This window comes from Accipiter gentilis, chromosome 21 (assembly GCF_929443795.1).
Source record: "Accipiter gentilis chromosome 21, bAccGen1.1, whole genome shotgun sequence".
In the NCBI taxonomy this organism is placed as follows: Eukaryota; Metazoa; Chordata; class Aves; order Accipitriformes; family Accipitridae; genus Astur; species Astur gentilis.
The window spans coordinates 8,488,294-8,503,549 of record NC_064900.1 but is presented as its reverse complement, the minus strand read 5'-3'; the positions used below and the strand labels follow the sequence as shown (position 1 = coordinate 8,503,549).

Genomic DNA, 15,256 nt, shown 5'->3' with positions numbered 1-15,256 from the left:
GTAAGAAAGGGGAGGGAGCTTCTTTTGTCCATCCCTGTATGAAGACTGTGTGATATCAGGCCTCTGCTTGGCAAATAGAGAGTCACTGATAAGAGGTCTTTCCTTTCGTACTCAAAATGAGTTTCCCAAGAGTACTTTGCTTCGTGGTCAGAGGGGAATTGTGTTCAGTTGACAGCTCTGATATTTAAGGCTTTCTGGGTGCCCGCAGTATGGTCGCTCATTGAGTGGTGTGCTAGTCAGCTGCATCTTGGGGCTACTGACTGCAGGTTTGTGAAAACACTTCATGCTGCTTACATTTTTAAGGTTGGTCTTTTTTTTTTTTTTAATCAATTTCCCACTTACAGTACTTGGTGTTAATTTTAAAATGTCTTTATACACCCACTTGTGCTCTACTTGAACCATAAGATCTTTTTCTCTTCTGTTTCTTGGTAACATAATGTTTTGGTAATCTTTGCTTAAGCCTGGAGATTAGGCAGTTGTCAGTTTTTGTTTTGCCTGTCTCTATCTGTTTCCTAGGGACAAAGTCATCCTGCAGATGGTTACTCCATTTCCATCACCTAACCCTGCAGCATCCATTCAATCTCAATCAGAAAGTGGTGCTGTACAACTCTGTTTCTGATTATTTTTTCCCCAGTGCAGGGAGCATGACTTCTTAAGTCTTCCATGAGATGTTTACATACAGGTCTGTCGTCTTATTATAGCCTTACATTCTGTCCCCAGATGAGGGGGGATCAGGAAGATTAGCTGGCTGCTCCTTTAATTTTTGTCAATTCTATTTCTTAATTAGCTACTTGAGGGAGGTTTTTAAATAACTTGAAATACTACCTCTGTTGATGGATGGACACTTTGCTCTCAGAAAACCATTATTGCTTCTTATTCTCTTTTTTTTCTTTCTCCTTTTCCCTCCCTCCCCTCATCCATCCTCCCTGTAAGGACAAAAATTACAAATACTTCTTCTGAAATATTTAATCAAGTGAAAAGAATGACTTAAAAATGCTGAGCACAAACTGTTTGTGCTGCCCTTGCTTGTGTTCCTTTGCTCACTCACTGAAATACAACTGAAAAGATGAAGGAAGGCTGGTAACTACTGCCATTTTTTATCAGTTAATTCTCCCTTTTTTCCATAGGGACTTAACATCCAGGGGAAAGGGTAGATTTTTAGACTTCAGAGGAGATGCTTTCTAAGAGTGTTGGAAAAGAGAAGCATTGATATTATGATCTGCTGAAAACTGCTTTTACTTTCTCTTTCACAGTTTAATCCCTCTGATACACGCTACTTACTTTGTGACCACACATTTCCCTTTAACATTTAATTGAATCATTACATACCTATCAGATTTTAGGCTTTTAGGCAAATGCTGAAAACAAAAGTGTCTCAGTCTCCAAATTAACAGCAATACTTACCATTTACAGAATGCTTGAAATTCCTAGAAAAGCTGCCTTACTTGGTTGAATTTTAATATAATTATGGTAAATGTTTTTGTTCAGAGTGTTTAAATCAAGTTGCAGACAACTCATTTAATTTTCTCCTTGCTCTGCTGTTTTCTCTTTGTCTGCCAAGGAAGTGGGTGAATATTCCCACTCAGCAAAATGGAAATAATCTGAAATATGGAGTGGTGATCTGAATAACTTGAGGTTAATTTGTAAATAGGTAATTTGAGTCCTTAAACTATGCTTTCTATTTGTTATTTTATGATAAAATTACAGCTAACTTATTTCTGTTCAAACAGTTAAGTTTAAGTTTCAACTCTCAACAAATACATCCAGGTGTTTATTTTCTCTGCTGTGCAGTTTGAAATAGATCTTGGGAATTTGAACAGGATGAACCTGTTTTATTCTGCAAACCTTATTTTCAGGGAAAATAATTACTTGATTTTTCGCCTGTTGAGATGAATGACAAAAATTCCACTGTGAAGTCAGTGAAGATCTAGACATTTTTTCATCAGCAGGGGAATGTAAACATTATCCCTTAATCAAGGTGCGTTTTTAGGAAAAGTAGCAAGTTCATTTACAGGCAGTGGTGATGCTTCTTACTTAGGAGTTAATGGTCATGAGTGGGTGCTTCCTTTGTCTTTTGTCAATTGGACAGTTGCTGGTAAACCATCATGAGTGTAACGATTAAGACATGGACAGCAGCACTGTCCTATTTAATAATTAAGCTTGTAACTAGTGTGAACTCTCACCTAGGTTTTGTGTTCAAAACCTAGCTTTAAAACTCTGAATGCCCTTATTCATAATAGCTTGGTAATTGTCCAAAGGACTAAGTGTGCTTATTGCTATGTCCGGATTTGTGCTTTTCTTTTATAAGACGTTGTAATAGATGGCCAGGTGGTTAATGGTCAACACATTTTCTGTGTGTTTTGGAACCCAGGTATGAAATGAAGGTGGGCTTTTTTTTTTTTTTTTTTTTTTTTTTTTTTCTTGTAATGTGTCCCAGTAGAGATCTTGGGTATGGATCAGCAGGATATGCAGTATCCCAAATTCTAGAAGTGCAGAGAATGTGTTTGGAGTGGACTGCTTTTTTATTTTGAATGAGCCCTGCGGTTAAGACTGTGTAACCTGAATGTAGTTAATTAACTTGTTCATATAATTAACACAATCTAAAATTACTATAATCTTGACTTGCCTGACTGCTGGCTGCCGTCTTGATCAGTAACTTTTGCTGAAGTTGGTGGGAGTCAAAGTTTGCTTTGCAGAATAAGACTAGGTACTTATGACCCAGATCTTAGTCAGATTTCACTTTTACAGTCATTGGGGATAAACTGAGACAAACAAGTAGGAGTGACCTCTTATGAAGCCCAGTAACTTCAGGAGATGCTGTATCAGGTTATGCATGACATTAAGCTAGGGTTGTGCAGGTCCACATTTTAAAATTGCTACTGCTCAACTGTAATACATTTGTTATATCCATTTCTATCACATACCTTATAATTTAATGTTTTTCTTCCCATTGTTAATTTTACTGAGAAAAACTGTGTATAGGTTGTGGGCTTTGCATTTCAATAGAAAATGTTCTTTCTAAAATCAGTTATTACCTACAGTTGTAATCATTTCGATTCTTGTTCATCAAGAAGACTTAAAATGGTAAAAGTCCCTTGTTATGTGAAAGCATGCACCAAAGTCTTTTGCTGAATCAGTTGCTAAGTTATACTGCAGAAATGATTTTTTTTTTCTCTAGATAATGTAAGCTGAATAAAGATAAGGGTTTAGTGAGTAAGAACTTTTTGCTTACTTGCAAACTTCCTAGTTGAGAAGGAGCTTGAATTTTTTAAAAAATAATCCCCTTCCCAAGAGCATAAGATACATGGACATTTAACTTTTTAAAATAAGAAGCAATGTTCCAATTTACATTTGCAGTTTACAGATTTTGAGAAAAAGAGACATTTGAAAGTGCATTATAGGTCTTCTGGGCTGATTCACATTCAGTGTGACGTTCGTCTACTACTAGCAAAATTTTCTGGGAGGTTAAGACTGACTGCTTGGCACGTGTAAAGGACAGAATTGCTTACATTTCTGTCCTTTTCTTAGGCACTAATACTGTATCCATTGAAATATCTTAACCTGTTTAGTCCATTCTGTATGGTACTCCTATTTATCCTAGTCCTAGAGGCCTACATGTTTGGAGAGTTGGTCTAGTACTACTTCTTAATCTTTCTGTCAAGGCTTCTCTGCCTATTATATGAAAAATATGAAGGTATGCCATAGTTTGCTAATCTTGTTTCTTCTTCAGTATATATGTGTGATGTATATTATATGCTGAACTGATGGCTAGGAGCTTAGATGAAATTTGAATAGTATGTGTGAGTCCATTATTCCGAGTTATCCTTTAAGAATGTAAGTGTTGCTGCTTACTGTTTTACAGCATACCTAAATGATAGCAGTTTTTCTGTTGTATTGGAAAAAAACACTTGGCTTGTTTGGGGAGAATCATTTTGTGATACAAGTTTGTGAATTCAGTTCACCTACAGGAAAGTTTTACAGGAGGGTTTAAAAAGCGTTTTAACCAAACAGTGTAAAAAAAAAAAAAAAAAACAAACCAAAAACAAAAATCATGGAGGAAAAGTTGTGGTTGTGCTCTCGAACACACACGTATGCATCATAAATTTGTAATGAGATACAGTACATAATATTCTGAGTATTTGTGTGTGATATACCGATAATTAAGTGAAATGAGAGGGCTAGGAGGAGTTGGGGAAATAGCAGGGAAGATAATGAATCAAGTCTTACCTGAAGTTAGCAAGCAATATTATGGCTTAATTCAAGTTCTACCATACATGCAAAAAAATACAAAACACATAACAAACAAAAATATTCTGCAAGCAATGATAAAAATAATCAATTATTTACTGGTTTTGTAATGTTAAAATATTTTACCAAGGCAAGTTGCAGTCAAAAGTAATGTGAGTTATTCTGAAAATGGAAATACATAAAGATGCATTTATACAAGTGCAAGACTAAATGTTTTACATAACTGTATTTCAATGAGAAGATATACAGTAAGTGCACACTTGATAACACTAAGCAGGCAAAACTTAACGTTAGTTCCATATACTGTTGTATAGTTCATGCACAGATCTCTCCCAAAGTAAAGAGGCTGTTCCAAATAATTCTTGCTGGGATGAAAAACAGGATGGGTTGCTGGTAAGGGTGTCAGCATGGATGGGGGTCAGTTATAGACATTACTTACTGTAATTTGTGATTGCCGTGGGAGAGGAGTGGCTGTTGGTGTGATAGTAATACTGCTGGTGATTTTATTGGTGGGCTTACTGGGTAGGCCATTAGCTAGTGCTGGAGTTCTGTTGTCTTGCACTGGATTACAAGGGCTGATGGGCTTGGAATTGGTGAGAGCTTGGATGTAAGGACTTCCTAAATGGATGTGGATTTTGTTGTCCTCAGTAGTTATTACGCTTGATCCCGTACTGTTAGATCTCTGAAATTGCCATGATGATTGCCTATCTGGGGATACTCTAAAAATGGCATGCTTGGCTCCCATTTCCAAAGGCTCAGAGCAGAGTATTTGTTCCTGAGGACTTGAACCTGGTAAAGCCAAAGGGGACATTGTTCTTTCAGGAGTTAAAGAACCACATGATTCGGGGGTTTGTGATCTTGCAAAAGTAGCCATAGTAATAGGAGAAATTACTTGCTCTGGGCTCATGTAACCTTCTGCTGCTTTTGATTTTACAGGTGTTAAGGAGGCATTTTGAATAATGGTTATTCTTTGTTTTGGAGTACCACAGTTGGGTATAACTGCTGTGCTTGTGTACGAGTGAGGACTTTCAGTGGTAGGACTAGTTATTTCAAGTGTTGCTGTATTCTGTCCATGGTCTGGAGTTACTTTTATGTGAAGAGGTTGGCCAGGTGTATGGCTTAGCACGAGGTCTCCAGTCTGTGCACAGCTTCCATTTTGCTTTGTATGAATCTTTCCATTTTGAGGGTGGCTCTCTTTGGACTTCATCCAAGGGATCCACAATTTTTTGTTCACAGCATTTGCAATGGGTGGGTTGCTTTTGAAAGACACTGCTTGTTCCTCCTCATTGTTGTCTTTGACCTCATTATCACTGTCTTCATACAGCTGCCCATTTATGACTGTTCTCTCTAAAGGCATGAGGGTTTTGTAATCGGGTGGCTCATTGTCTGCTGGATCTGTCTGGACTTCTTTAGAAAAAACTTGCAAGTCTGAAATTCTCCTTCCATTGAGACTGGGCCTGAAGTTCTTGCTGAAGCGTCTGTACCTCTCCAATTCTTTCGTGAGGCTTTCCATTTCTCTTGCTAACTCCCTGTTCTTGTTTTCTTGCTGAAGGAGTTTCTTCTGCAAGACTGTATGATCACCTCGGAGGTGACAGATTAGGTCTTCTGTTGCCATGTATTCATGAATTTTCTCTTTCAGTGCATCTACTTCTCTGGAAAGGTGACTTGATTTAGCTTCCTCTTCTTTAAGCTTCTTAAAAAGGCGCTGCTCTTGATTGGACTCTGCCTTTTCTGTTAATTTATACCTAGCCACTTCCATTTTCACAGCCTCCAGCTCCTCTGATAGGAGCTTGGCTCTGTCCCGTTCGTTGACATATCTTCTTTCTAGAGACTCAAATTCATCTTCAGTTTTCATAAGATCATCTTCTATGGCCTTCATTTCTTTCAGCTTCTGCTTAAGCCTCTCAACTTCTTGAGAAAGCTCTTTGATTTTGTTGTTTTCCTGCTGCAAGGACGTGGTGGATTTACTACTCTCCTTGAGTTTATTTTTAAGAAACTCTTTTTCAACAGCTTCCAGTGACTGAAGTCTTTTTCTTAGAATATTCACTTTGGAAACAAGATCATTTCCTTTCTCCTCTTCTGCTTTGAGTTTGTTTTTCAGTTCATCTCTTTCTTTTGTAACACTAGACACTTTTTCCTCTGCATCAGATTTTGATTTCAGTGCCTTTTTACTTTCCTCAATTAGTTTTTCTGTAACGGACATCACTTTATTTTGTTCTACTTGAAGCTGAGAAGTTGCAGCTTGCAGCTTTTCTTCTGTTTGCTTTATTTTTTCACCCATAGTTTTTCTTTCATCCACAAGCATCACTGTTAGACTCTTCAGCTTTGTTAAATCTTCTTTAAGGGTAAACTCAGTTTTTTCTAACTTACTTTCAATTGCTTCAAGCTCACCAACTCTAGCTTTTAAGCCATCCAGCTCATGGGACAACTGCTTTGTTAACATTTTTTCTCTTTCTAGGTTGCATTTCAGGGAGTAACATTCCTGTTTACTCTTGTTGAAAGCATCTTCTAATTTCTCCAGCTCCATAATTCTTTTATTGAGCTTGTCAACTTCCCCTTTAAGGTTCTTGCTCTGTGATGCTTCTTTTTCTAACTTTCTATTAAGTTCTCTGCACTGATCTTCCATTTTTATGAGCTCTTCATCTTTTCCTTCCATCTCCAGCAGTCGTTTCCGTAGTTCTTCTACTTCGGTCATAAGCGAGGAGTTCCCACACTCTCCCTTATTTATCTTATCCCTTAGATCTTGCAGTTCTTCTTCTGCTTTTCGTAAAGATTTATTGGTCTCTTCCAGCTCATCAATTTGTCGGCTGAGAGCAGTTAATTTTAACCGAAGCTGACGGTTCTGACTGTCTTCATTGGTGAGTTTGGCCATCATGGCTTCTTGGTCTTGGGAAATCTTACTGCTTTGGGCTTGAAGTTCAGCCTCCAGCCTGCTGGCTCTCTGTTCCTCTTCTTGAACTTTTGCTTCAGCAAAAGCCAGGTTCTCTTGTGCTTGTTGTGCAGAAGTGGTTAATTCTTGAATTTTTTGACTTTGTTGATTCAACTGCTCAGTGAGTCTTTGCTGTTCATCCACCACCATTAAAGCAAAGGATTTCAGTTTAGTCAATTCTTCTTTCAGTTCAGCTATTTTCTTGTTGCTTTCCTTCTCTCTTTTTGCCTGATATGCTGTTTCTTGTTCAAGAAGCTTTTTCAATCTGTGGGAGGAAATAATATTGTGTTTTGTAGCCATTCTAATGGGCATTTAAAAACACACTTGAAATACTATGACATCTCTGCCAGATGTGCATGAACATCCATTTGTAACTACAAGCAGATCTCTCCTTGTATCATGTTGGGAAGTGCCCACAGGCCTTACTTTCTACTCAGAAGTTCTTTTGCAATGGACACTTCAATATGATCATTTAGACTTAACTTCAGTAATTATGCATCTTTGATTACATTTTCAGCTTTTGACAGGTATCAGTGCAACACAACTTTTTGGTATTCTGCACTTGAACAACACTGATCTTGGCTGTTTGCTGAGGCTACGTGGGGGGTGTTTATTGTGTGTTTTTTTTGTTGGGGGGGGGGGGGGTTGGGGGTGGTGGTGGTGTTTTTTAAGAAATGTGATTATCATAGTGGTTGAGAAATTAAATCAGTGCAGCCCTCAAGGGCAGGTATGATTTACAGCATCATAAACCTCCTAGTAACTGTAAGTTATTTATAAACCACCCTGATGTTTTATGATGCTTTGTGATGCTTCATGATTAAACCTTATGGATGTTAAAGTATGTGAAGGAAATGTAGCCACACTAGGCAGTTAGAGAGGCTGCTTAATGTCAATTTCTAAACAGCACATCAGAGCAAAACTAAACATTGTAGGTAAGTCAGTCCTCACTGAAAAGGCAGGCCTTGTGACCTTGCATCATACATAAAAAAAAAAAAAAATGCAGTCAGGATATAAACAGGTATTCTGTTTGTGCCTTTTGAACTTAGGAAAGCCCAAATGTCTTGCTGTCTTTTAGGCTTGGTTTTGGTCTAATATCCGAAACTTGCAGATACATCTAAGTGCAACCCTGCTTTTACATGATTCTTGAAGTTTTTCATAACTGTTTTCCAAAATTAGTTTTACAAGCTTGTATTGATACTCAGTCTTTACTGAGATGCAACATACTTTAGTTTGTTAGAGACTTGGGATAAGGTTGTGCATTTGTTTATGTAAGATCCTAAGAAACCTCCAAATACCTGAAATAATGAAGTTCTTTTGTGGACTTCTATTTGTCAGGGAGATGCTTGTGGACTTGATCTGAGGTATGATTAGATGTGGCCAGCACATTTGCCTCCTTTCAATTAGATTTTTTCCAGATCCAAACTGTAAGTATATTCTGGTATTAAAGAAAAATCTGAAAAGCCTAGGTAGAAGTAATAAAGTATTAGAATTTGTATGTTTCACTGTTGTTTATATGTATGGTATGTATCCAGTTGTGTAGATCATGCAAGGGAGATGAGTTGCATATCAGGACTGTACTTGCACAAAATGACTGCTTCAGTACTCATTATCTGTGGGCCCCCCCCCCCCTTTTTTTTTTTACACCCCCCCGTTTGAAATATGATGATGACTCTCTGGAAGTTGCTGCTGAAACATAAGATTCCTGTCCCACATTTGTCTCCAGTCAAAATTGTGATGCCCTTGTCCAAGTGGTGAGTCTTTACAGCTTCCCACTGACAAGTTCCTGTTGCAGCCATCCTTTTAGTTCACGAAGAGCTTAGATAACAGCACAGCTCTTTATTAGCTGTTGACTGACTGGAGACATTTATTTCTGGGCCTTTAATAGGCTGCCTCAACAGCATCCCCTTTGGCAGCATTATAGTTTCCCTGCACAGACAGAGGAAGTACCTGGCATTCTACAACTGTCCATCAGACTTGTCTGATTTAATTGTGATATTGTATAGAAGTCTATGACTATGAAATTTCTATAACATCTTCACCATCCCCGCTGTTTTTATTTTAGTGCATAAGTTGCACTATACTGAATGTAATGAAATGCTTTACATGAAAAATTAACGGAATGAGAAGTAGCAATAAATAGAGTGATATCAAAGACTTAAAGCAGCTCCAGATTCTTTATAACAGTCAATTAACATAATGGGGAAAACAGACATGAAAAAGTATACGTGGAGAGGGAGAGGTTTGTGAAATGAGCTTGAAGGAATACTGCTGGTTGACAGAACAAATAAATGGGGAGAAGACTGCACCATCTTCAAAGGCAGCTTTTTACTGTGTTGTTGGTGTATGAACTTCTGTCCGCTTTTCCATGCTACTTTCAGTTTAAGTTCTTTTTGGTATGAAAATCTCTCCTCCCTCCCCACCCTTGTCTCTAAATGCTTTAGTAGTGAAGTTCAATTGATGATTTACTGTTGCCATAGATATAAAACCATAACAGAAGTATAACTTAACAATTTCATTTGGCATGAACACAGTTTTTGTGTGTGCATGGAGTTAAGACATCTTATATTAATACTGTTAAAATAGACTTGGGCTTATTAGCATTTGATTCATTTTAGCTTGCTTCTCTATAATTTTTTTTTTGTGAGGCAAATTTAGCTGAGGTGATTAATATCTAAATGAATAAATTCTTACCCAACACATCCATATTAACTAGTTGGTATCTCTCTGGCCCAATGAAATAATAGTGTTCCAGTGACTGATGTCCCTTAAATTGCTTTGGAAAGAAAACTCTTAGATCAAATGGTAACCAACAATTGTAATTTTCACAGGGATGCTGTATAAGTTTTTATGATGCACATAAGATAACTGTGTGTAAAAAAATAAGTTAACAAAATGTTGAAGTGAATAATCCCAGCAGTCCTTCCAGTGAGCATCAGTGTATGTACAATTTGTATTTTTTTTCTATCTTCTTCTGTTCTTTCTTTCTTCTATAACTTCATTTCTCAAGGTATCTGGAATGCTTAGGACTTGCTTCAGTAAAGCACTTGAGTTTCTAGCCCAAACTGAGTGCTTGAGTAAGGTAGTATAACCCAATCTCTGATTAAGTCTGTGTTGCAAGGGTTATTTGAACGAAGTACCTAAATTACTGGTATCTGACCTGGATCATTGTATAAACTGAGAAGCATTTTCAAGAGATTCTGTTTCTTTGGTCATGCCAAAAGACTTTAGGCTATTTAAAAATGTTTCCTTCATTCAAAAGATAAATGCAGTTTTAAGAGTCAAAGAGAAACACAAGCATTTCTAACCCCTGAGATCTATTTCTTTTTAAAAAAATATTTCTATAAAATCACTCCATTGAAGGTCAGTTACTGAGCATAGTGCAGAAGCTGTGAGTTAAAGGATTTAATGTGTTTCTAAACAGAAAGAAGGGGAGTATTAAGCATGGTATATTTTTTAATACATTGTGTAGCTAAACAAGTTTTTGTGCTTGTTTTTGATAATTGTATGCTTATTCATGTATTCCTATATGGAAAATGCCCTCAACAGTGCTGAATAGACAATGATTCCTTGGACAGAGTTGAGATTGATATTGTAAGAAGTCAACTGGGAGTCCGTTAATATTTGCAGAAGAATTTTTCCTTGGCTGCTGAATCCCTGTTTCATGGTTCAGTAGGTCACAGAAGCTGTGTCTGTGCACATGTGCTTAGGAATGGAAGAGGACCCTAAAATGTTTAGTTTTTTTGGTGTTGGGGTTTTTTTGGGTTTTGTTTTTGTTTTGTTTTGTTTAAATTCATAGCTTGGTTTTGGTCAGCTTTTTTGGGGAACCTGACTTCTGCAGGTCAGGGCTTGATTATGTATATCATTTGAATTAAGGCAAATCACATGTTTAATCGAAGAAGTGCTGTAACTGATAATAGTACTTTGTGATATTTTGCATACTTTTGTGACAGAATAAAAATACTTTGTGTTAACTTCATCCAAAATACCCTCTTCCTGAAGAAGTGTATCCGGAGTATTTGAGAGCAATTTTACCAAAAATATGCAAAGGTCAAAAAAAGTTGGCTTTAAAAAAAAAATAATTAAAAAAAGACAGGCACTCCCCTATCCAAGAAAATATTTTTATCGTTTTCATTTCCAGTTGAATTTCATGATCATGTAATTCAATATTAGGCAAAGGTAGGTATATCATTTAGTCAAAGCTTTCACAGATAATTCCAAGCAGTTGACTTCATAGGACTACAAGAACCCTTTCTGAATCCAGGCCAGCAAAAACAGGCATTGGAAATTGTTTTTATGAACATGAATGTTAGGTAGTTAAACAGAGTCAGGGCAGTGTCTTATTACTTTTTCTTCAGAGCTTCTGTTATAAATTACTCCTTTATTGTGGCTTACTATTGTACTTGTTTGCAATACCAGTTGCCTGCTTTTTTATTTCCTTTAAGAAATTGTATTTGTCAGCTTTCCTCTGAGAGAGGCGTAGTTGCTTGTAATGGCTTTCCTCAGTATGCATACTACAGCTTCTTGGTGTTAATACCGTGCATTCAATTGTATTGTCTTGTTTTACAGTTTTGTGTGTTTTTTTTTTCAAGTGCATATAGCTTCAGCTACACTACATTATATTTAGCAATATAATGACTATGTGTTTTCCACAAGACGTGGGGACTCCCAAACCAGTTCATTGTCTTGGTGTCACATGATAGCATTTTTTCTTTGTGGCATTTTCCGTTGTCACGGGGGGGACACGTATTACATCAACATTGTTTAATTTATGTTTTGATAGGATTCTAAGGGGGCAGCTTTTCCTTGTGAGTTTCAGAGAAACCAAAGAAAGCGTGGGAGACTGAGATTGCAAGACCCTTATTTTTTAATTTTTTGAGTTTGTTCTAGAATGTATCATTATTCTAAGAATAAACAATCATTTTTTTTTTTCTTTAAGCAATCTTCTAATGATAATTTTAGAAAAGGCTGTGTTCTGTAAGAATGCAAGTGAAATAGGTGTTACTTTGTAAAGCTGTACTTTTATCATTCCTTCCACCAAAGCATTGAGGAGATTTTAATATACACCTTATCAATATCCTTATTTTTATCAGATCATCCTGCAGAAATGACTGAGATTTTGAACATCTGTGACTTTTTTTCTCTTTTTTTGTGTGTGCGTGTGTGCAAATCATTAAGATACATATTTTTATCTAGCTCGTGCTCTTCACCCTTCCTGAGGTAAAAGATGTGGCTTACTAGAGATTTTACAGGTTATAACATGAGGGAGACTTGCTTCTAAAGTTTTTGGACATGTGCTTGAATTTCCCCCTCTAAAATGCAAATAAAAACACTAAGCTGAAAGCTTTTAAATGTAGATGAAGTCATGCCTCGTCGTCTGAGGCATTCTTCCCAGTTAGCAATAAGCCATGGTCTGGCCATTAATAAGAGAAGAAACATGCTGCTTCATTTTTGGTAGATCTTACAAGTTGTTGTAATGTTTGACACCAAGGCAGTTAAATATTTATTTTCAGAAGAAAGCGAGTCTGTACCTTCCAGAGTTTATTGCAACAAGATTTGGGTTTGTTAAAATGGGTTTCTGGTCTTGGGGTGGCTATGCTTTTTTTTTTTCCTTTGCTTACAGTTCTACTTACTGAAGTGTAGTTTTTTATGAAGACACATGTTATAGCTACTTTTATGATTCCCTATTATCTTTTATTAATGCTTCTTTTTTCCTCCTGTCATAAAGAAAGTCAAAAGCCTTTGAAATTACAGCAGCAACAACATACCATAGCTGTTGTGTAATCTTTTGGCTGTATCTGAATCAGTCAGAACTTCCCAACAGAACACGAACACTTATTTTAAAATTTGTTGTCCAGTATATTGTTTACGTATGTATGCAAGAGACTAGTGTGTAAGGCAAATTTCCCAATAAGGAAATTTATTTTATGAAATGAGAACTTTTAATGAGGGGGATGTGAGTTCTTATTACTCCACAGAGTAATTATTTTTTTTATCTGATGCTTAAAATGCTGACTTGCTTTGCAAGTTTTAATAAAAGTCATATATGATGAATGATGTTGCCAGTTCTGGGTTAACGGGCAAAATTTCAAATGGATAACCCAATGTATTTAGCTGTGATGCTGAGTAAACATACACAGATAATATATTCTTTTGAAAATTAATTAATCTGGAACAGTAATGTTGTTTGTGACCATGATTTCACAACTACTAAGCTGCTGAAAATTCTTCCTGGTGATATAGGGATATTGGTGCTCATAAATGTTATGAAATCCTGTGTGAATTTGATGACAGTAAATGGCATAAGAAATTTTAACAAATTTATGTTGGTTAATTTAAGATTTAAGACTGGATTAACATTCAGTTCCAGTTGGAGTAATTTTAATTCAGCACTAAAATTCAGTTTTGTTTTATCATGAAACCTCAGTTTAAGAAAATAATTTTCTGTCTTGAATTATATTCTTTCCATGTCTAGATGTTCTTGGAAATCACTTATCAAAACATCACTCCTGTGTAAAAAGTATTAATGCTTTCTGTGGCAGTAACTATTCGAATGTGCAAGGTGATAGTTGGTAATTCTGTCTGTTCATTTCTAATCTTGTAATTGTAGCTAACCACAATGTCTCAGATTGTTAGGAAGGTGCAGGATTTTTAGGTGGGAGTGAAGAAGTTGCGATCCTATTAAATAGTTGACAGGGTTTTGTTTATTTTTTTTTCTTGACTCCATATCCTGAAAAACAATTGTAAATGAGCACTGACCTGACAATACCACAATATTAATGAGCTTTACTTGAAGTTAGCCTTAAAACTCTGGGTCCCAGAGTTCAGCTACTAGAACACATGGCATAATGAACTGTGAGCTGGACTCTGATGTGTCACCGTTTTTGAGATGCACTCTTCTTTCTTCTTCTCTCTTTCTAGATTTAACAGCTATTTCAGGTATTCTTTGAAGTCAGTATCTGTTACTGTTGGCATTTCAATGGCATATAATTGTGCATGTAGTGTGACTGTTAATCCTCTTCTGTTCTGAATCTAAATGCATCAATAACTTAACTGGCTCAAGGGAATATGACTTGGGTTTTGTTAGTAGTTTGGGATGTTTTTCATATTGCCATAGTGCATATTAATTCCCCCCCCCCACTGCCCCCCTTCACATTGCCTGTAAAGTCGGAAATAAAGCACGTAATTTCAGATGCAATGCCAGAATTTGGAACTCTTCAAATTTACGTCAGCCAGGAAATTATAGTTTTGCAGATGGAAAGCTTTCAGAAAGAAATGGAAAGATGAACCACAAGAGATCTGGTATAGGGGTCAAAGCAACAAGACTGAGGCAGAACTTCTCAGTTACTAATCCAGGCCCTGCTTTTGTCTTTTATTCATCTTTAAGAAGTAAAATTTTGTGCCTGAACTTCATATTTATTAAAATGGAAAAGCAGTGTTGATTTACTGTAACAGATTATTTTGAGAATTAGTATTAACCCAAAGAGGTTTTTAATAGCATGTATGGTAACTATGCAAAATAAACCAAGGCAACTACTGCTTTTTATAATTTGTGATTTTTTTTTTTAAATGACACTGTCATTGAAATTTGATTATTTGATATTAAATGATAACAAGTTGAAATAATGGGAGAGATCCTGTGACTTTGTGAAGCTGAGTTTTAAATGTGTACTTTAAGCATTGCTGCTAGAGCATTATTGCATGACCACAGTTATTGAGCTGTTTTTAAAATAACTAGTGTTATAAAAAAACCTCATTACTACAGAGATAAACAGGACAGTGTTTTTCCTCTCCCTCCCCACCGAGGGCAGGTGATGTGTTTGCATTGTCTGTTTGGAGTGTCAGTACCATTGCAGCCTACTGCTAGGATTTAGCAAGTGAAAAATTGTAGCAGGAGTTAATTGAGCTCCTGAAAAATGTCTTTTAGAGCCCTGCCTGCCTTCCCCCCATTCCCCGTGGGAAGATTAGGCACAAACAAGGGAGCGCAGCTTGCCCAAGTTCTGAAAAATCTCTGGTCAGGCTGCTACTAGCAGTGATTACCCCAGCCATGTGTGTTTAGTTTGTACGAAGCAAATCCTACTA

The 15,256-nt window shown here is 36.6% G+C and overlaps 2 protein-coding genes across 4 annotated transcripts in view; one reads left to right on the top strand and one right to left on the bottom strand.

Annotated features, from left to right (window-relative positions):
• CMSS1 (cms1 ribosomal small subunit homolog) overlaps positions 1 to 15,256 on the top strand; it is a 244,166-nt gene that overhangs the window by 14,143 nt on the left and 214,767 nt on the right. The gene's annotated exons all lie outside the window — the stretch shown is intronic.
• The window catches only part of FILIP1L (filamin A interacting protein 1 like), an 84,959-nt gene that overhangs the window by 10,197 nt on the left and 59,506 nt on the right, over positions 1 to 15,256 (bottom strand). For both annotated transcript variants that reach the window (XM_049824447.1, XM_049824448.1), the window contains one exon: positions 4,688 to 7,442. In XM_049824447.1, coding sequence (XP_049680404.1) covers positions 4,688 to 7,442 — 2,755 coding nt within the window. The remainder of the gene's footprint in view (positions 1 to 4,687; positions 7,443 to 15,256) is intronic.